Genomic DNA, 21693 nt, shown 5'->3' with positions numbered 1-21693 from the left:
CACTGCTAATAAGTGTTAGAAATAGAATCTGGATTTAAGCTTATTGACTGTATTACCAATTCCTCTAAGTTACTGTTTTTGTCTACTAGATCTGTCCAATTTTGAAAGACATACATATAGTGAAATGTTTCATTATAGTTTCATTTTTATTAACTATCCTTGCTTTAAATATTTAGGTACTATGTGCTGCAAAGAGGTTTAAAATGGAAATCTTGTTTTTTAATATATAATGTCCTTCTTTATTCAATTCATTCAATAAATATTTATTGAAAGCTTATACTATAGGTGACGATTTTTAACCTTAAAGTTCACATTGTCTGATATTGTCACTCCTGTTCTTTTTTGTTTGCATTTGCCAGGTGTTCATCCCCTAATTTTCAACATTCAATTTTAAGACAATTTCCTACAAATGACATTTAGCTGAGTTTTGCCTTATTTTAAGCTATGATGATCTTGATCTTTTAATGGGAAACTTAAATCCACTCATGTTTACTGTAATGACTGATAAACAAAAATTTTATTTCCTCCATCTTACTTTTTATCTTTTATTCTTTTCATGCATTATTTTTGTTACTTGTTCCTGTGTTAGTGTACTTTTAAACACTCTAGTCCCACCCATGTCCCCCCACCCACCAAGATACAATCTTTAGAATATTCTTACTTCTTCATCTCCTCACAGATAAGACCTCTGGAACATATTTGCTTCTCTCTCCATCTCTAGTTCCCAGGTTTTGCTGAGTTAGTTTAGCACTATTCATTTATTATAATTAGGTCTGTTCTAATCCATGTGTTGCTTAGAGTACTTTCTCTGATATTTTTGTCACATGGAGTATGTGCATGACATTATCTCTGAATCTGCTTATCTGCAGATTCCTGAAAGGTAAATGATATCTTGGGATGTAGTCCTTTTCCCTCAGTTGCCTATAGCTGTTATTCCAGTCTCATCTAGTTTTGTAGTCTGATACGAACTTGATTTAAAAAAAAAAAAAATACAAGGAATATTTTTTAAAGGGGGGTGGCGTATTTTCGTATTTTAGCCTTGCCTCTAAAACCTAGGACTTCTGTGTCAATGTGTGCGTTTTCTCATTAAACCTACATGGAACTGCGTGTGTCCTTTCAATTGGTAAATTAAGGTGGATCCTCAGTTAGAGACATTTCTTCTTTTTAAATATTTCCTCTCCTCTGTGCTCCCCTTTTTCTTTCTGAAACTTTTATTATTCTCATGCCAAGTCTCCTGAGTCTACCTAAGTCTCTATTTTTCTCATGATTTCCTTATCTTTGTAATTTTTCCCCCTCATTGAGATACTATTCCACTTGGTCTTCCATGTTATTGATTTGGTTCTCAACAATGGCAATCCCATCCCTCAATCCATCTACTGCATTCTATAGTTTAGAAATACATTTATTAGTGCCAGAAAGTCTTTTTTTGTGTGTGGGGACAGAGAGAGGGTCGACACTACATTGCATTTCCTTACTGCTACTTTTTTGTTCAAGTGTTGATGGCTCCTGGAACACCTCAAATGCATTTGTGCATTTCTTTCCCTACTGAGGATCAGGTCTGGGTATTAAGGTATCCTAAATGGCAGCTGCCCCACAAACATTCTCTACACCCAAAGGCCAGCAATTACAACAGAAAACTGTCAGTGCCCCACTCTGAGATGGAGGAAAAGACGTCTCTCTGGTCTCTTTGGCCTCTCCCAAACTCAGGAATAGGGAGACCACAACCTACTAATATTTAGCTTCATGGGGTTCAAGACTACGTATATTCACACGCGACAAATATTTAACCCCCCCCCAGGATTCCCCTATGTCCTGATTCTTCTCCCAGCACTGTTCAAAGATCAAGAGAAGCCCTGCATCAGCTTTTCCTGGTGGCCTCCCCCAGAACCCAAGACATCATTTGCACCCAACTCTCCACTAGGTTCAGGTGAGACACACAGGTAAGAGCTTAGCATAAACATGGATAGGAAGCCAGATTCATTTCAAGTTGCCACCTTCCTAGAACTTTCTCTGTGCCTAGGCCTAAATTTGTAAAATTTTTAAAAGCTGAATATTTATTTATATACCTTACTTAGATCAAAACATAATTTGCGGTCTTATGCTTACAGAAAAAGATTAAAATTAGTGGAGTAACCTTGCCAGAATATCTCCTTGAATCAAAAACTGGTCATTTGTATACACAAAAGAAGAAAGCTAAATAGGAAAAATAAATAATCTAAAAGCATTCTACTGACTTAGTATCTGTTAAAGTTGACATTTCAAGTAAGTGTGTGTGTGGGATTATAATATTCAACCAATGATACTTTGGAAGGAAGCATTATTGAATTTCTTTTGTCATTTTCAGAAAGAATAAGGTCTTTCTGAGCATGACACTGAAATCCAGAAATTATAAAAGATTAATAAATTTGGCTACATAAAGATTAAAAATACATATATGATAAAGTCAAACGTCAAACAGATACTGAACAGTAAAAAGGAATAAACTTTTGATACACACAATATGAATTTCAAAAGCACTAGGTTAAATGAAGAAAGCATAACACAAAAGACTACTTACTGTATGATTCCATTTATATGAAATTCTAAGTCAGAAAAAGCTACAATGATAGAAAGCAGATTGGGTTGCCAGGGTCCAGAGGGTCCAGGGGAGGGTACTGACTACCAAGGAGCCCAAAGGAATTTTGGGGGGTTATGGAAATGTTCTATATCATGATTTTGGTGGTGGTTACACGACTACATACATTTGTCAAAACTTATTGAATCATACACTTAAAATTGGTGACCATTACTGTATATAAATTACATTTCAATATAGCCGACAAAAAAAGTTGAAGAGAGAATATATTTACAACATGAAATACTGAAACATGAACATGAATATATTTACAACATACATGACTAAAGGTAATTTATTTATAATACAAATAATTCTTAAAGTAGGTAATAAAATAACAAATACCTAATAGAAAAACATGCACAGGAAATAAATAAGAAGTTCACAGAAGAGGACTTCCCTAGTGGCGCAGTGGTTAAGAATCCGCCTGCCAATGCCTGGGACATGGGTTCCAGCCCTGGTCCGGGAAGATGCCACATGCCGTGGAGCAACTAAGCCCAGGCGCCACAACTACTGAGCCTGCGCTCTAGAGCCCGCGAGCCACAACTACTGATCCCGTGTGCCACAACTACTGAAGCCCACGTGCCTAGAGCCCGCGCTCTGGAACAAGAGAAGCCACCGCAGTGAGAAGCCTGCGCACTGCAATGAAGAGTAGCCCCCGCTCGCTGCAACTAGAGAAAGCCTGCACGCAGCAACGAAGACCCAACGCAGCCAAAAATAAATAAACAAACAAATAAATTTATTAAAAAAAGAAGTTCACAGAAGAAAAAAATTACAAAGAACCAATAAATACATGAGTCAATGCTCAACCTCAGTTATAAGAATTGCATATTCAAACAATTAGATTACACTTTTTTCTTTACCAGATTGGCAAAGATTAAAAATATTTGCTAGTATCTAGTGTTGCAATCTAGGAACATACACACTCTACTACAGGTTTCTTTTGATGGGAACTTAGCAGTATCTATCAACATTTTAAATACACACATCTTAGACCCAGAAATTCCACATGTAGGAAATCATCTTAGAGATACAAGTAAAGATATAACAACAAACATTTATATAGTGCTTAGGTTTTTGCCAGGCATTGTTTTAAGTATTTTATCTGGAATATCTGATTTAATCTTTAAAATAACTCTAAAAGGAAGGTCCTTTTATTATCCCCATTTTACAAATGGGAAATTAAGGTACAAAGGGGTAAGGTAAGTTGCCTAAGGTCATACTGCTGCTGGTAAATGGCAGAGTCAGGATTCAAACTCAGGCAGCGTGGCTATAGGATTTATACTCTTAGGCACTGTGTTATTTTCCCTCTCTAAAGAAAGTTTAATGCTGCATCATTTGTAATAGCAAAAACCAAATGTCCATTATTAGACAATGGTTAAATAAGCAAAATCTATATAATGAAACGCCAGGCAGGATTCATTAAAAATAAAGTGGTTCTCTATATGCTAAAATGAAAACATGTCCACGTTATGATATTAAGTGAAAAAGCTTGTTGCAAACACTATCAATAGCAAAAGTCTATTATAAAACAAATCAGAAAAATAACACATATGCTTGCATACACAGAGTACATTTCTGGAGGCTATGCATCAAACTATGTTTAACAAATACCACTGAGATGTAAGGATGGGTAAGGGAAAGATTTTTATTTTTTACTTTATTCCATTCTGCATAATTTGAATCTTTTAAACTATAGGCATGGTACTTTTATTACCCAAGAAATTAGCTTAAAAACACAATTACTCTACTTGGTATTCTACAATTTTTACAACATGGATTTACCTTTAATTCTTGGATTAGTTGGGTTCTCCTGTCTCTTAAATTCTTTAATTCTTTCTCATCCCAGCATCTAGCCTTATATTTTAAGTCACTTGACCCTCCAGAGATGACTCCAGATTTTAAAAATAACGTTCCATCAAGAGCTACTGTCTGTAAAATTAAAAATATTTTACCTTGGAGAAATGTACATAAAGATAAAAACAGAACATAATATGACAACTTTCACAGCTGAGACTTTGTAGATGAGAAAAACTACTTACTGAACTCCACTAATAAGATAACTAGCTTATGAGGGACACCAGCCAACAAACTCAAATACAAAGCCCTGTTTTGCTAAGGCCCAAACAATTCTAGGCAACAGATTAGCAGCAATTTAAAAAGTTCAAAATAAAATTATATATTAGTTCTAAACATATTCAATATTGAGAAGAAAAAAACCAAGAGTATTTGTATTTAAGATCTCATAGTCTGCATTATATAATACTGTATTTTAAAGAATCTGACATCACATGTCAAAGACATACTATGAAAACAGCCTTAGTTACTTAAGGATATCAAAAATATCACGTTCTCTAAAATGAATATGAAACTGGGACCAAGAAAAAAACTTAAATGGAGTCAAAGGTATAAAATAGCTTTAAGTTTATAGTCCTATGAGTAACCATATGCTTTATAGAATAAATGAAAGCAATTCTCAGTGTTTTGCAAATGTTTCTAATTAATTAGTCAAAGCAGAGGAGACAGCTCGTGGAGGACTAAAACCACGTAATATGAACTAATTTAAAAAAAAAGCTGACAGGAATCTCATTCATTCCTGCATTCAGACAAACATTCTCTTTATGACTGCTGTGTGTGAAACATTCTATACTGGGGACTGGAGTGACCAAAAGGGAGTGAAATATGGTACTGACCCTTAGGGAGTCATGCTGGTAGGGAAAAGAAACATATAAACATATCATTACAATGTAAAGTATGAGACAATAGAAACATAGAGTAATCTGGAAGCTTAAAATTTGGGTGCTCCAACCCAGCCTGGAAGGTTCACAGAAGGCTTCCAGTGGAGTTGAAGGCTTTCACTGTATCTTATCAGAGGTACTAGGTAGAAGTAGATTAATTATATTTAACAGAAAACTTAGTTTATTTCTCTCTTGCAATTACAGAGGTAAACATTCCAGCATATGTATGGTGGTTGCATAGTTTAAAAAGACTCCTTCTATAATACTGCTCTACCATCCTTAGTACTTGGATTACTCCTCAAGAGAGACAGGCTTCTTATTTTCTGGAAGGCCATGGGGGCTCCCTTCCCTCCCAACTGTTAGCTTGGCAATGAGTTTTCTAATCAGGTCTGAACTTTGGAAGGACACTATATCTCTACTGGATACCAACAGCCATGGCATGGAAACTGAACTCCTGTAGATAAGCTCTGGTTGGTCTGGAAAGCAGCTTCCCTGACCAGGAAGCCCACTGTTACGTGATCAGCTTACTCCTCCGACCTCCCCATAAAAATATAAAGTGGTATGGAGGCAGCTTCCCCCTCCTGGAACACTTTTAGCTCACGCTGTTTCTGCCTGGCCAAAGCCCACCTCTGTGGAATGAAAGCTGAGGAAAATACACAGGCTCCACTGCTTCTCTGCTTTTAAGTTGTTCTAAATAAAGCTTACTTTACATGTACAGTGTGTCACTAGTGATGTGTGTGTCAGTGTTTCTTATATGACAATCGTCAAAGTCATTTTGTAGTCCAAGACGACTCCTAGAGCTCTAGCTATGTGTCTGTATTTCAAGAAAGAAGGGAAAGAATGAGGCTGGTAGACAGGGCAGATCACAGAGTTCTTTGTATGTCATCACAGGAAGAATGTGGATCAAATACAAATGAGGACTGATGGGGCTTGTGGAGGGGGCTGGGGGACTAGCACTGAACAGTCTAACAGCAAACAGGAGAGTGAAATGGTCAGATATGAACTTTAAGTAGACCAATCTGGCAAGTATCTAGAAAATGGGGTGGTCCAAGTGAAGCCAGAGGTGATAGTATGAAATCAGCCAATACCTACAGTGAAGAAAAGGAAAAAGATTTGAGAAATATTTAGGTGGTATAATCAGAAAGCCTTGGGAATTGTAGAGGTTACAAGGAAATCCATGAGGTGAAAACAGAATTTCATTGGTTAGAATAGTGGTACTAAGAATTGAAGAATACAGGAGAGGGATCAAGATCTAGAAAGAAGAACCTGAGTGTAGTTTTATACATGATGATTTTACAGTGCTTGTGGGCTAATAGTTTACTTATTTATAATGTATATCTTGACTATTTCCTAAAAGAAGTTATTCTTTTATAGATTATAATAAAGATTATTCTAATAAATATAAATATACAGTAAGATAGCTACAAATAATAATTAGAGATAACAAATTAAACTAGGTGAAAAAAGAACAAAGTATAAATAATTTAGACTCTGATGAGAAATCAGTAAATTCAATCAAATAAGTAGGAAGAAGAAAAATTATTCAATATATGATGTTGAGACCGGTAATTAACCATTTAGGGGGAAAAAGCTAATACCTACATCTAATAATACATATTAAAATTAATTCTAGATTAAATTAAAATATAAAAGTGATACCATTAAAAAAATGTGAAGTTAAGTAAATATATTTTGATCTCATAGTAAAGACCCAATTATACATATACCAATACCTATAAAGGTTAAGAGTAATATAGTTGATTATCAAATATATGGCATATATACCACAATACTCACTAGATCTTTCTAGGGTATGGTTGCCAGACTTAGCAAATAGGAATACAGGATGCCCAGGTAAATTTGAATTTCAGATAAACAACGAATAACTTTTAAATGTATGTCCAAACATTTTATCTGGCAACTCTATTCTAGAGGACATGTTAGGGATGGTTATTTTCCTTTTTGAGCTCTTTTTCCCAAACTGAACATTTATTAACTTGTGTTTCCGATATGTAAAAGCCAAATGTAACACAAAGGAAAAAAATCCATGGGCTGGCTTGGAGAGAAGAGAGAGAAGTGTATTGGGAACTCTGAGATAAGAATCTGTCATAATACACATGCTGTTCTAACGCCAACTCTCTCTTCCCAGCCATGATACTTAGGCAAGTCAACTTCCCCTCTCAGAGCAGAGGGACAAACGATTTTCTGAGATTCTTTTTACTTTCATTGCTTGGTCGGCTGCTGCTGTTGTTATTGCAACCATTTACCATACTGTGCTTGACAGAGTGCATTTATGCTATTTTATTCTATGTTTCAACCCCGTGAGGTAAATATGATTTCCATTTTATAGATTGGGGCTTAAAGATATTAAGAAACTTGCCTAAAGTCATACACAGGGACTAAAATTCCTAAACCAAAAGTTGGTCAAACATCCATGTCCATGTTCTTTTTTTTTTTAATGTCCATATTCTCAATAACCACCATGTTATAGACCTCCTTCAATTCTAAAAATGCAATGGGCAACAATTCATAGAATTATAGGGGTTTTTTTTTGATAGTTCCTAGGTTTATTAAAATAATTTACTGAAAGTAAATTTACTGAAAGTAAATTTAAATTTGCTGAAAGTAAATTTAGTATCAAATAACCTATTTACATTTGATTTACAATCAAATTCCTATTCTGGAAGGACTATAATTTCTATTTCCAGCCTGCAAATTCCTTAACTTATAGCTTACAACGGTTGCTCAGTGCAGTAATCCTATGCCTACTTTGGAGGTTGCATTCCTGAAAAAATACCATGGCTGGCACAACTGGGATCTTATATAAAATAAGGAGTTGGAGGAATTTTTAAATCGCATTAAATAAAAGTTCCAGAGAACATGGCTTAGGAAAAGGAGAAATTTTTTGGCATTAATAATTTGCCCTGAGGGCTAACCAATCATTCCACTCAACCAACTTCAACTGTTTCAAGAAATACTGTTTCAGTGTTACAAGTAGATCCTCTATAATTTTTGTGTTATGCAGATTATACATATTTTTAAAGTTGTCTTTCACTGATATGGAAAATAATATACTTTAACTTTTTCTTTTATTTCTGAATGGGTAAAATATTCATGTAGTTCAAAATCCAAAAGATACAAGAGTAAAGAGTAAAGAACTTCCCTGGCATTGCTAGACCCCACCACCCAGTTATCCTCCCCAGAGGTAATTGATGCTGTCAATTTCTTATGTATTCTTCCAGAAATATTTTTGCATAAGCAAATACACACATATATCTCTTCTTTCCCCATTTTTTACATAAATGGTAACATACTACACTCTAGTCTACTTATTACTTTTTTTTAAACTGACTATATCTTGGAGATTGTCTGACACTTGTATATAAAGAGCTTCATTCTTATTTAAGGTTGCATAGTGTCCCATTCTATGAACGCAATATAATTTTATTGAACATAGTCTTGTGCAAATTGTTTCCAATTTTGCTTGCTACATACAGTGATTCGATGAATAAATCTTTATATATATCATTTCATATACATGTGTATGTAACGTTCTGAAGAAGTACAACTGCTAGAATTGCCCTTCACAGAGCTGGTACAAATTTACATGCCCACAGCAGCGAATGCAAGGGTCTCTTTCCCCATAAAGTGTTATCAGACTTTTTTACGTTGATCAATCTCACAGGTGAAAATAGTATTTCAGTGTAGTTTTAATGGGCATTTCCCATATTTGGTTTTTTTTGGTCGTTTTTTTGGCCACGCACATGGCATGCAGGAGCTTAGTTCCCTGACCAGGGATCTAACCCGCGCCCCCCCCCCCGCCCCCCCCCCCCCGGCAGTGGAAGAACAGAATCGTAACCCCTGGACCACCAGGGAACTCCCTATCCAAATGTTTTATGCATCCTAAAACACAGAGAATATTCTTCAAGTGGAATAACAGTAATAGGAAGAAGATAAGAGTCCCTGGAATATACTTAACGTAAAAATACGACAAATAAACCTGATTAAAATTTTGAAATAACGATAAGAACAAAATACAGCCTAAAGGGGTAAGGCATGTTACTGTGGACAAGATATAAACCATAAATATATGCTGAATGAAGGAAGGGTTAAACACAATCTTATTTTCATGTGACTTCTTTAAATTGACCACACAAATCTTCAAAAATCAATTTTACAAAATATATTTTACAAATATACAAAAATCAATTTTAGCATAATTAGGTAGCAAAGTAAGGAAGATACTGTAGTAGCTCACTTATTACACCTGCTTAAATTTAATATGTAGAAATCAATGACAGTGATTACTAAGACAGTGATCACATTATCATTAAGATAATTATAGATATAACTACTAAAATGTATGAGAAGTTAATCATATTAGACAAGCCAATACATTTAATACTGGAAATTCCTATCTTTCATAAGAATAGTCCAAACCTCCCCCCCCTCCCGCTTCGTGTTAATTTGCAATTCTGGACATTCCAGATCAAATGTGTAAAATGACTAGTAAATAAAAAATGACTATCACTTTTTGAGAGCTATTTGCTAGGCACTATAAAAGCATTTTGCATGTTATGACTTATTTTAATCCTATAAGTCTATGAAGTAAGTACTATTATTTCCCCAAATTTAGATGAACAAACTAAAATTAGAGGTTTAGAAACTTGCCTAAAGTCACATAATTAATTACTAAGTAGTATCACTGGTCTTACTCCATAGTTTATGCCCTTAGGCATTGTGTTACACTTCATCACAGATGTAGTTTTAAAAAAAACTATGTCAGATAATTTGAAGAATTTAACACTGCTTAACTAAATACAAACTCTATTTCAATTGAGAGTAAAACAATATTTTTAAAACCAAAATTATTCCCTTGAGAGACTGGTATCTAGTAACCTCATTTCAATTGTGCTATTTCTACAACTTCAAAATGTGTTAAAACCTTGAATGTGTAAAAGGACAGTTAATATCTCCATTGAGCTATGGAAGAATTAACCCAGAATGTAAAATAAGCACCTAAAATCTTTCCTGGTATTCAGAAACACATGTATTATATATGTAAGTACAGGGAAAATCTGAGATTCAACAGGGACATTTATTGTATATAGAGTAAAAAAAAATTAACAGCTTTAGGCTCTCACTACAATAAATCTAACTTCCAAAATATGATTTATGATTTGGGAAAGTATTAGAGAAATTAATTTTTTGAAAACTCAACATTATAAAAACTACTGAAGCCATTAATATCTTAGGTTCTATTTTAGTTTCCCCTACATAAGAGAACATACGAAAGCATATAGAGATATTTGTGTGTGTAATATGTTAGTCTTATAAATACTGCTTCAAATTATCCAAAAGTACAATCTAAGCCTCTTACTTTCCGTCTTTCAGGTCCATTGAAGGCAATATGCCTTGCTTCTTCCACAGTCTCACAGACAAGGCCATTTCCACACACAAACTGAATTACTTTCTTCAACTGAGGAAACTGAGTCTTTATGACATCAATCACCATTTTACAGCCTTTAATCTCCCGTAATCTTTCATTGATTGGTTTGATCTAAAAGGTTTAAAATATACTTGATATATTAGGTATATTAAAATAAAAACCAAACACTCAGTACATTCTTTTTCAAAGAACATACATAAGCATGAAAGCAAATGATTAGTAGTATGCACTTATACACAATAAAAGTTTGACAAGAACCTGATGAACAATATCCCACCTTTGGCTCGTGTAATATTTTTTAAAAGTATACTTCATCAAAAGCCAGAAGATATAATTTCTAGATTCAACTCTGTCACTAACTAGTTGGGATAAAGCAATAGATGAGAAGCCCTTCATGCTCTCAAAATCATAAAATCTAGTGGGAGATAATACCCATTTACATACTTTCAAAAGAGTGGCACAATAGCATGGAACTCAGAAAATCATTTTAGGCTTAAACGATCAGGAAAGCTTTTACACCTTCTTTGACATGACTTTTAAGTTGGGTCGATAAAGAGATCAAAAGACGTCTGCAATATATTACTGAAAAACAGCAAGTATAATTTCATTTTTGTAAAACAAAACAAAGGAAAAACCCTATATACAACCAAAATATGTGTGTGTATATACATATATATATACATATACACACACACACACACACACATATATATACACACACACATATATATGGAGCATATATTTATATAAATTTGTATGGATGGAAGCAATCTAAAATAGTTGTGATAAAGGAATTGAGCACTGAGATGAGGTAGGAGTATTTCCTTTATATTTGATACACTTCTGTATTATATTTTTAAAAAATGAGTGTGCCTTGAAAAAAATCTTAAGCATGAAATACATAAAACAGAATTTTAACAGGCAGATGAACTAGGTTAAATAGTTTTAGTGGGCAGAAGGTATAAACAAAAGTGTGAAACTACAAAAGGCCAAGTCTGAACCATTAATACCCAGTTAGCATTTGCTGAGCCCCTCCTCTGTGCCAGGCACTGTGCTAGGTGTACTACATGTAGTGATTCCTTGCAATAATACAATAAGGTAAGGACTAATTTCTCCACTTCACAGATGATGAAACTGACACTCAGAAAAGTTAAGGACAAATCAGTGAGAACTAATTAGAAGGAGGGCTGCCATTCAAACTCAGGTCAGTCCAGCTCTAGGGCATGTGCTCCTAACCACTATGCACACTGCCTGCAGTTCAGGGACTTGAAAGCTGGACCAAGTAGAACATTTTCTTTATTAAGCAATGAAAAGATCACTGAAGGATATCAGCTGTGATAATGAGGGAGTTCCTGCCTCAGGAATTTAAACTTTGGATGCTCTAAGGCCTTTCAATACATACCTCAAGGTTCAAAATTTGGCTTGCTCCACACCAAGAGCTGACACGTATATTTACTGGACCACATATTTACAACTGAGACGCTGGGTTGGCATTTCACCGACAGAACATATGTCTTATCCATCTCCTATACTTTGCTATAGGACAAAATAAATTGCTGGCTAGTAGGCAGAGTGGTGCACTGCTAGAGCAATGTCCTTGAAATCATCAGGGTAAATTATGGCAAAACTAGATTAGGAAGAAACGATATGAAGGCAAGAAAGATAGCACCCACTTGATACTATTCTTTGCCTGCCAATACATTAACACCAGCCATCTGAATGAATGACTAACTGGCATCCAACTTACGATTTTTTCAATCACTACCATAGTCTCAGGCAATAAAGACACACTTTAAAAGACAGAATTTTATCACTACTAAATACTAAGGATTATAAATTTCTTACATCAAGGTAATCTAAAGCAAGGAATGTCTCAGGTTCAGCTCTTTCCTCCTTCAGAAATCGAATACAATCTTTTGCTACCTTTTCAGAGGCTACAACAATGGCAACCAAGTACCGACCAAAAAGTTTAGTAACAGCCAGCTGGTATTTCTTATGAATAGGATGACACAGGTCAAGCAGTCTTCCAAACTTAACAGGTTTCAAAAAAGGAGAGAAAAACAAATACATTAATGAGGAACATATAATTCATTGTTTTCTAATGTAACAAAGCAGCATAGACCAAAAACTAATTTTCTAAAATTATAAACATGATAATTTAACAGTCTCATTCAAATGGAAATAAATTTCATTATGAAATATCCATTTAGGTGTGTCACACTTCATTTAACAAAAGAGTAATAAGGAGGGATTAGTCATACCAAGGTATTAAAATATTTTACAAAGCTAGCAATTAAATAGTATTCATTCATTCCCTTATTTATTAAATAAGAAACTGCTGAGGCACCTACTATATGCAGGCACTGACACACACTGGGTAAACATGCCTGAATAAAACAGATCCTCTCTGACCTCACAGAGCTTTCAGACTAGTAGGGAAGGAAGATATAAATAATCAATAATTACATGCATGTACAAAGTCGAGTTATAACAGACACTGTGATTAAGCACAGAGAGCTCTAAGAATATGTAACAGGGACGCGGTTGACCTGAGAAGCCATGGAAGGCTTCCCACGGAGAAGTGTTTTTGGGGATCTGAAGACTGGTCAAGAATCAGACTGAAGTTCAAAAAGTCTATTAAATGTCACAGTGCCAACCATCCTGTACCAATGCTCCCTAGAATGTCTGCAGATTCAATTTTACATCTTTAGACTCTTTCTTCAATGTTAGGTTCTACTTCAGAAATACCAATTTCTTCATGATAGATCATCATTGTCTTTAATATTTATTACCTTGGTCTTTGTTCTTCGCAATTTACCTATGATTAACTCAAGCCTTACTTCTAGGTCAGTAATTTGATTTTCAGCTATGTAATCCATTCCTTGTTATTTGCAATTTATTATTAGTTCAGTAACATTTGTTCTTGGTTTCCTTAGCTCTACATTTTTCTTTTTATTTTATTCTGCTTTAGCTCATATTTGAATCTGATTTTATGAATTCAAGCTCTTATTAAATTGTCCACAGCACAGAACATTTACGGGGGATTTTGTTCTGTAACCTTCTTCCACAAGGCTCTTTGACTTCTAAAAGCCTTTTAAATTATTCTTTCTTTTTATTATTATATGTACCTATAGCTGCCATATCGATTCTCTTCACCTTCCCTATATTTAATGTGGGCAGCTCTGGGCAAACCTTTTATTTTCTGTGACGGATAACTTTTTTTGATTGTCTCACCTAAAGTTGAGATGGTTATCTCCTCTGAGCAACAGATGATGGACCAAGTATTTTCTGTTCTATATTCTAAGTATTTCCTGATCTATTTCCCATCATCTGAGGGCTTAGACGGCAGGGGTAAGAGAGCTGTGTTAAGGCTGTGCATATGCTTTATTTGAATACCTGAGTTTTGTTCTTTCTTCTCAGTTTTTAATTAATATCCCATACCAAGGTTTCTCTCCTTGGGGGAAGAGAACAAATCCCATTTTTGGGGAGAGGGTTTTGATTTGGCTTCTCAATTTAACAAGGAGCCCTAGAGCCTTCACTTCCATCTAAGAGAAGCAGAGGTCCATGTTCTCTGATTCTATTTTAGTGATAGTTTTTTACTCTAAAGGAAACAAACATATGAGTTTCCTTCTTTCTAGATTAAGGGATACTAAGTGAGAATTCTCAGGAATGAATCGATTTATCAGTTTGCCTTCTGCAGAATTAAGAACAAGCAATGCTATACTTCAATCTTTTTTAAGAAATTCTGGACTATTACCATTTTCTGAAGGTTATAGCATGATATATGAGCCCCTTTCCTCTTCTGGCTGTTGAACTAGTTTTTCACTAGTTTTTGTCATTTTCCTTGGTATTAGGGGAAGAATTCTGTGACCCAGCCTTATTCCTCCATCATTGTCTAGAAGTTAAGACTAATACTTAAGAGTCAGAAAGGCAAAAAGGATGCTGTAAAGGAAACGAAGATGGGAGGCCAGAGAGACAGGAGGAAAACCAACAGAGTGTAGTATCATGGAGGCCAATGGACAGGTGTTTCCAAAGAGTGCAAGCGGTTAACACAGGGTACAACTGGTGTCAGTGACAAGAGAGTGAGACGTCAGACCCCAATTCCAAAGGAAACAATTCTGTGAGGCTGACCCCCCAAGCAACAGGTTAGTAGATATTGCTGTACTGGGGCTAATGAAATACACTAGTAATACTGGATGGCAGTCACATTTGGAGAATAAAAATTCACCGTTTCAAAAGTATGCCAACAATGTGTACTGAAAAAAATATTTTAAAAAACCTGAAATCATGAAGAAAATGAGGTTTGAGGCCATGTGTCTATGGGCAACACACAACTTCATGCACCTGTGTCCTTTGGGGATGTTGGCCATACCTGGACTTTCTGGGTAATGTGTTCATGTCAATGTTTCTCCCCAATAATTACTTATCTATAGACATCACTGGGAGTTATTTACATTTTACCTCAGTTATTTACTATTATGTTTTAAATATAAATAATAAAACACAAAACTTATAGATTTCTGAAATAATATTACTTCCTATTAATGGCAAATTTTTAATCCCAAATAAGAAAGCTTAGCCTTTTTATTTCAATTACCACAGAATCTGGGTAAAGTCTTTTAAGGTGTTCCAGAACCTCTGCTCTCTTTTGCTGACGTTTTCCCTCATGGGTATCAATTCCAGCATTCTGCAGTTCACTTCTAATAAGATTCAACTCTTCATTAACTTCAGACATTCTTGATTTTGTTTTTTCAATTTCATCCACTAGGGTTTCCTCTTGCTGTTTTTTCTCTTTCAAGCAATTCCTACACAACAGTAACAATAATACATTACACAGCAAAAAGAAAAACCAAAATTTAGGAATTACAAGACACAGTACACTCTAGTCTGGCATTGCAGGGGAATGGAATAATGCTCTATCAATTTTAAACGATGAAAAATACAATATAATAAACCTAGCACCAAACATGGGCAAAAGATATTTTAATCATTCTTTCTTGATTCAAAAGATACATATTTCTGGATTCTGAAAAAGAAAGGATAGGTCACTATAACCAGAGCAATCGTCATAAGCTTAATGGTAAGTAAATGCCAATTAAAAAGAAATTCTTCGTAGTAGAATACTTAGGTGGTGCTAGCTTTCATGACATACTTTTATTATAAAATATCGATACCAAAAGAGAGTTTTAAGTTTCACTACTGTTAAACATTTATATTTTCAAAACTTAAACCTTAGTGGTCAAGGATAATTTTTAATTATCTACAATGAAATAAAATACAATGGAGGACTAAGAACATTATGATACAGTGGAAGCATTCATCTGATGACTATACCACAAATATCGAGACCCCTGAGATACAAGAAAGCTGCAAGGAATTTTTTTTTACTATACTTACATGCATGTTTTTATATACTCCTCCAACTTCTCTATTCGCTTTTTATGATCTTCTATTTGTTCTTTTATTTGTTTTAGATTTTCCTAAAATAGGAAATGAAATCTGAAATCAATTACAGCAAATCCAAACAAAATTGATTACTTTTCACTATATGCCCAGAACTTACTATAACAGCATACATTGTTCTAAATTTGAAATATATATAACCATATGAAAATTCTTATAAGAGCAAATTTTAATTTTGAAAAGGCAATATGGTACAGAGCTTTGAGGTTTCAAGACTCAGGGTTCAAATCCTGGCTCCATCATTTATATCCTGGCTGGAGATATCTGATCTCCAGCAAGTTTACTTTGGTAACTTCAAACTGCAGGGGGATTATTTTCAAATATCTATATACAGTTCTTATCTCTCTCTCAAACTAACTCATTCAATAAATATTTATTCACTGGCTACCATGTGCTAGGAACTACAGATATAATAATGAACAAGACAGAGTCCCTGCTCTCAAGGACTAAGGTTTGGTGAGAGAAACAGACAAATAAGTAATTCCAATAGAGTGGCTCAGTACTATAATTGTATAGGAATCTATGAGGCAACTATAGGCTTGTGGAAGGAGGACTTCACAAGTCTTGCTCCATTCACCTTATCACTAAGTCCAAGGATTGTGGTCGTCTCCAATTAGCTTATCTTTAACATTCTCCCTGTCTAATTCATCCTGTGCATTATAGCAAGATTAATCTGTCTTACTCCATCACTAAGTGATCTAAAACCAGGAGTGTACAAAAGTAAAAAACACAATTCTTTTTCAGTACACAACAGCAAAAAAGAGAAGAAATATCAGTTTTCAAGTGGTAAAGGATAAAATATACCATGAAGTTAATGATCCCATTTTACTCATTTATCACAGAAATTCACTGAACAAACATCTACTATGCTAGGTGCCAACAGCTATAAAAATGATTAAGATACAATTCCTTTTCTCCAGGGACTCCCACATTTTTTTAAAAATAAATTTATTTATTTATTTTTGGCTGCTTTGGGTCTTAGTTGCTGCACGCGGGCTTTCTCTAGCTGTGGTGAGCAGGGGCTACTCTTTGTTGTGGTGCACAGGCTTCTCATTGCGGTGGCTTTTCTTGTTGCGGAGCACGGGCTCTAGGCACGCGGGCTTCAGTAGTTGTGGCACGTGGGCTCAGTAGTTGTGGCTCACGGGCTCTAGAGCACAGGCTCAGTAGTTGTGGCACGTGGGCTTCAGTAGTTGTGGCGCACAGGCTCCGCAGCATGTGGGATCTTCCCAGACCAGGGCTTGAACCCATGTCCCCTGCATTGGCAGGCGGATTCTTAACCACTGCGCCACTAGGGAAGCCCCAGGGACTCCCACATTTTGAAATTAGAGTCCCCATATTGAAATTCTGTTATCTCACTTAAGAATTCCATTCAGGCTTCCCTGGTGGTCCGGTGGTTAAGAATCCGCCTGCCAATGCAGGGGACACAGGTTCAAGCCCTGGTCTGGGAATATTCCACATGCCGTGCAGCAACTAAGCCCGTGTGCCACAACTACTGAGCCTGCGCTCTAGAGCCCGTGTGCCACAACTACTGAGCCCGTGCGCCTAGAGCCCGTGCTCTGCAACAAGAGAAGCCACCGCAATAAGAAGCCCGTGCACCGCAACGAAGAGTTGCCCCCACTCACCAAAACTAGAGAAAGCCTGCGTGCAGCAATGAAGACCCAATGCAGCCAAAAATAAATAAATAAAATAAATAAAATTAAAAAAAAAAAAGAATTCCATTCAAAGAGACAGGAACAAGATTAGCTAACATCAAGGACCAAGTTTAGTCACCTGGAAACACCTGCCTCTGCCTTTACTCTGGCCAGTCCCAGGGCTTGTGTCAGGGCCTGGATGCTCCGTTGGACACGTCATGGGGGATAATCAGACTGCCTTGACACCAGGCATTCTGGATTCAAGATGCGAGCTGATCATGCTAGTTGTCTAGAAAAACCAACCCCTGCCCAGCCCTTAGTGATCTTGGATCTGTGGAAAGTTATAGCCCTTTCCACCTGGGAACCACCAGTCCTGTGGGAAACCAAGCATGGGTACAGACTTTTTCATCTCTTTCCACCCTGATATGTTATTTCTTCTGTCAGTGTTTTTCTATTCAAAAGACAACAGAGATTCAATCAACACTTACTGACATCTACCAAGTACCTGGGACTTACAGTAGGACATTATTATGAATCCTGCCTTTAAAAAGCTTCCAGCCTAGTAGAGCTATATCATTAACTGTACTTTTCCTCCAATCTGATAAAAGCCCTTAGACAGAAACAGATTAAGAACAATGGGTGATTAGATGAGGAAGAAACTATTTTTCAGGTTTTTTTTTTTTGGTGGGGTGGGGAGAAAAGGCAAACCAGGGAAGACTTTGTGGTGTGGGTAACTAATGAATTGAACATGTAATGATGAGTAGGTTTTTCCAAAATTAGCATGCACAGAGGCAAAAATGTGCCATGAGAAATCAGTGTATTTGCAGAAATCAGTGTATAATTTTATAATGTGATACAAATTATACCAGTGTTTTAAAAGTAATTACTGACATGTTACTACATTTTTCTCCTTCCACAAAATGTCCTCTCTTCTACTCATATGATTATCAATATATATATTAGTATATTATCATATACTACCCTTCATATTTGTTTGTATTTTCATCTGCCAACTCACAAAGAGACTACAATGAGAGGCATACAGTGTAGGATTAAGAAGGTTCATTCTGGAGACAAAGTGTTTAGAATCAAATCCCAGTTCCTCCACTTACTAGTTCAGTCAAGTTAACTATCTCGTGCCTTGATTCCTTCATTTGTAAAATTCATTAATCCAACAAATACTTATTATCTGCTCTAGATCAGGAACTATTCTAGGTGCTTGAGATGTACCAGTGAACGAAACAAACATCCCTGCTCTTGTGCAGTTTACATTCTAGAGAGGGACAGTAGACAAACAATATGCAAATTAAGCAGTATGTCAGGAGATAAGCACTGGGAAAAGCAGAGCTAGGGTAAGGGGAGCAGAAGTGCACCGGGAACTACCGTTTTAAATAGGCTGGTCAGGGTAGCAGGCCTCATTGAGAAGGCACCATTTGAGCAAAGACTTACAGGACATGAGAGTGTTAAAAACTAAGAAATGTAGGGAAAGCATGTTCCAAGCAGAGGAATAGCCAGTGCAAAGGCCCTAAGGCAGAAACATGTCTGATACGTTCCAGGAGGCCATTACAGCTAGACCACAGAGAACAAGAGGGAGAATAGAAAAACAGGAGGTTTGAGAGGTAAATTGGGGTGGAAGGGGCAAGCAGATCAGGTAAGTCTATGCAGGGCACTCAAGGACTTTGACTTAAACTTTACGTGCAAGGGGCAGTCACTAGAGGACTTCAAAAAGAGCAAGTTTCATGATCTGATTTAGATATTAAAAGCATCACTTTGGCTGCCGTGCTGAGACTATTATGAAGGAGACACAAGAGAGAAAACTTTTCAGGCTACTACACTGATCTAAACAAAAAACAAAAAGATGGTGGCTTGGACCATGGTGGTAGCAACAGAAATGGAGAGAAGTGGTAAGATTTTTGGTATACTTTGAAGGTGGAGCCAACACAATTTCCTAAAAGAGTCAAAGATGGACTCCAAGATTTTTGACCTCATCAACGAGTAAGACTGATCTGTCATCATCAGAGATTGGAAAGACTATGTTTGGGGCGCATTTGGGTGTGAGCAGAAGTTCAGTTTGGGACTTAAGATATCTATTCAACACCCAGAATGAAGATGATGAGGAAGCAGCTGGATATATGAGGTTGTGAGCTAGAAATACAAACTTGGGAGTCATCAACAGATTGTATTTAAAGCTATAAAAATACAGAGGGTATGGCCAAGGTGGAGGAGTAGGAAAACCCTGAATTCACCTCCTTCCATGAGCATACCAAAATTACAACTACTTATAGAGTAACTATGAGAAAAACCTGAAGACTATCAGAAAAGATTTGCCACAAAAAAAGATATAAAGAAGGAACCACGAGACAGGTGAGCAGGGCAGAGACATGGTACAGTCAGGACCAATACCCCCGGGTTGGGGACTCATTAACAGAAAAAATATGATGATCGTAGAGGTTCTCCCCAACGAGCAAGGGGTCAGAGCCCCACATCGGGCTCCCCAGCCTGGGGGTTCTGCACCAGGAAGGTGAGCCCCCAGAACGTCTGGCTTTGAAAATGAGCAGGGTTTACATACCAGAGAGCCAGAGGACTGTGGGAAACAGAGACTCTATTCTTAAAGGGTGCATGCAAAATCTCATATGCTCTAAGTCCCAGCACAGAGGCAGTAGTTTGAAAGCAGCCTGGGTCAGATCCAGGAGATCTTGGAGAACCTCCTGGAGAGGCAGGAGGCAACTGGGATTCTCCCTGGGGACACAGATGCTGGTGGCAGCCATTTGGGGGAGCTCATTCTATTGTGATGACACCAGTGCTGGCAAGCACTGTTTTGGAATCCTCCCTCTAGCCTAAAACCACACACCAGCAGGCCTGCACTGGTCATGTGGAGTCCGGGCCCCACCCACCAGCGGTCAGCAGCAGCCCTGGGCACTCCCAGGCTGTGCAGCCAGCCATGCAGGACCTGGCCTCACCTATTAGTGGGCCAGTAGCAGCTCTGCGTCCTTTAGGCCACACAGCCAACCACATGGAAGCCTATCTCACCCTCCAGCAGCCGCAACCACTGCACAAAGTAGGGCCTTGCAGCCAACAGGGCCAAGGGCCTGCCCCACCTACCAGCATGCCCAAGTAGTTACCTCCCTGCCAACAGAAGGGTGCATGCAGCCCACACAGGGGGCACCAGAGGGGAGTGTGCTGCTGGGCCCCATAGGACATCTCCTACATAAGGCTACTTCTCTAAGATTAGGAAGCAAAAATAATCTACCTAAAACATAGAAATACACACAGAGAATTAGGTAAAATGAGAGGACAGGGGAATATGTTCCAATATAAAGGATTAAGACAAAACCTCAGAGGACTTCCCTGGTGGCGCAATGGTTAAGACTCCGTGCTCCCAATGCAGGGGGCCCAGGTTCGATCCCTGGTCAGGAAACTAGATCCCACATGAATGCCGCAACTAAGAGTTTGCATGCCGTAACTAAGGAGCTTGCCTGCCGCAACTAAGGAGCCTGCCTGCTGCAACAAAGGAGCCCACATGCCACAACTAAGGAGCTCATATGCCACAACTAAGGAGCTCATATGCCGCAAGTAAGGAGCCGGCGAGCTGCAACTAAGGAGCCCTCAAGCCACAACTAAGGAGCCCATGTGCTGCAACGAAGGAGCCCACGTGCTGCAACTAAGGAGCTGGCAAGCCGCAACTAAGGAAACTGCAAGCAGCAACTAAGACCCAGCACAACCAAATAAATAAATAAATTTTTTTTTATAGAAAGACAAAACCTCAGAAAAAGAACTAAAGGAAATAAAGAGGAGCAA

At 37.1% G+C, this 21693-nt stretch overlaps 1 protein-coding gene across 2 annotated transcripts in view; it reads right to left on the bottom strand.

The window, feature by feature from the left end:
* SMC1B (structural maintenance of chromosomes 1B) overlaps window positions 1-21693 on the bottom strand; it is a 91918-nt gene that overhangs the window by 29463 nt on the left and 40762 nt on the right. For both annotated transcript variants that reach the window (XM_061205436.1, XM_061205437.1), the window contains exons 8-12: window positions 16199-16281; window positions 15399-15606; window positions 12647-12832; window positions 10733-10912; window positions 4400-4546 (exon numbers count right to left, since the gene is read on the bottom strand). In XM_061205436.1, coding sequence (XP_061061419.1) covers window positions 4400-4546; window positions 10733-10912; window positions 12647-12832; window positions 15399-15606; window positions 16199-16281 — 804 coding nt within the window. The remainder of the gene's footprint in view (window positions 1-4399; window positions 4547-10732; window positions 10913-12646; window positions 12833-15398; window positions 15607-16198; window positions 16282-21693) is intronic.

This window comes from Eubalaena glacialis, chromosome 11 (genome assembly GCF_028564815.1).
Source record: "Eubalaena glacialis isolate mEubGla1 chromosome 11, mEubGla1.1.hap2.+ XY, whole genome shotgun sequence".
Lineage (NCBI taxonomy): Eukaryota > Metazoa > Chordata > Mammalia > Artiodactyla > Balaenidae > Eubalaena > Eubalaena glacialis.
The sequence above is the reverse complement of the archived record's forward strand: the minus strand, read 5'-3'. Positions and strand labels throughout refer to the sequence as shown.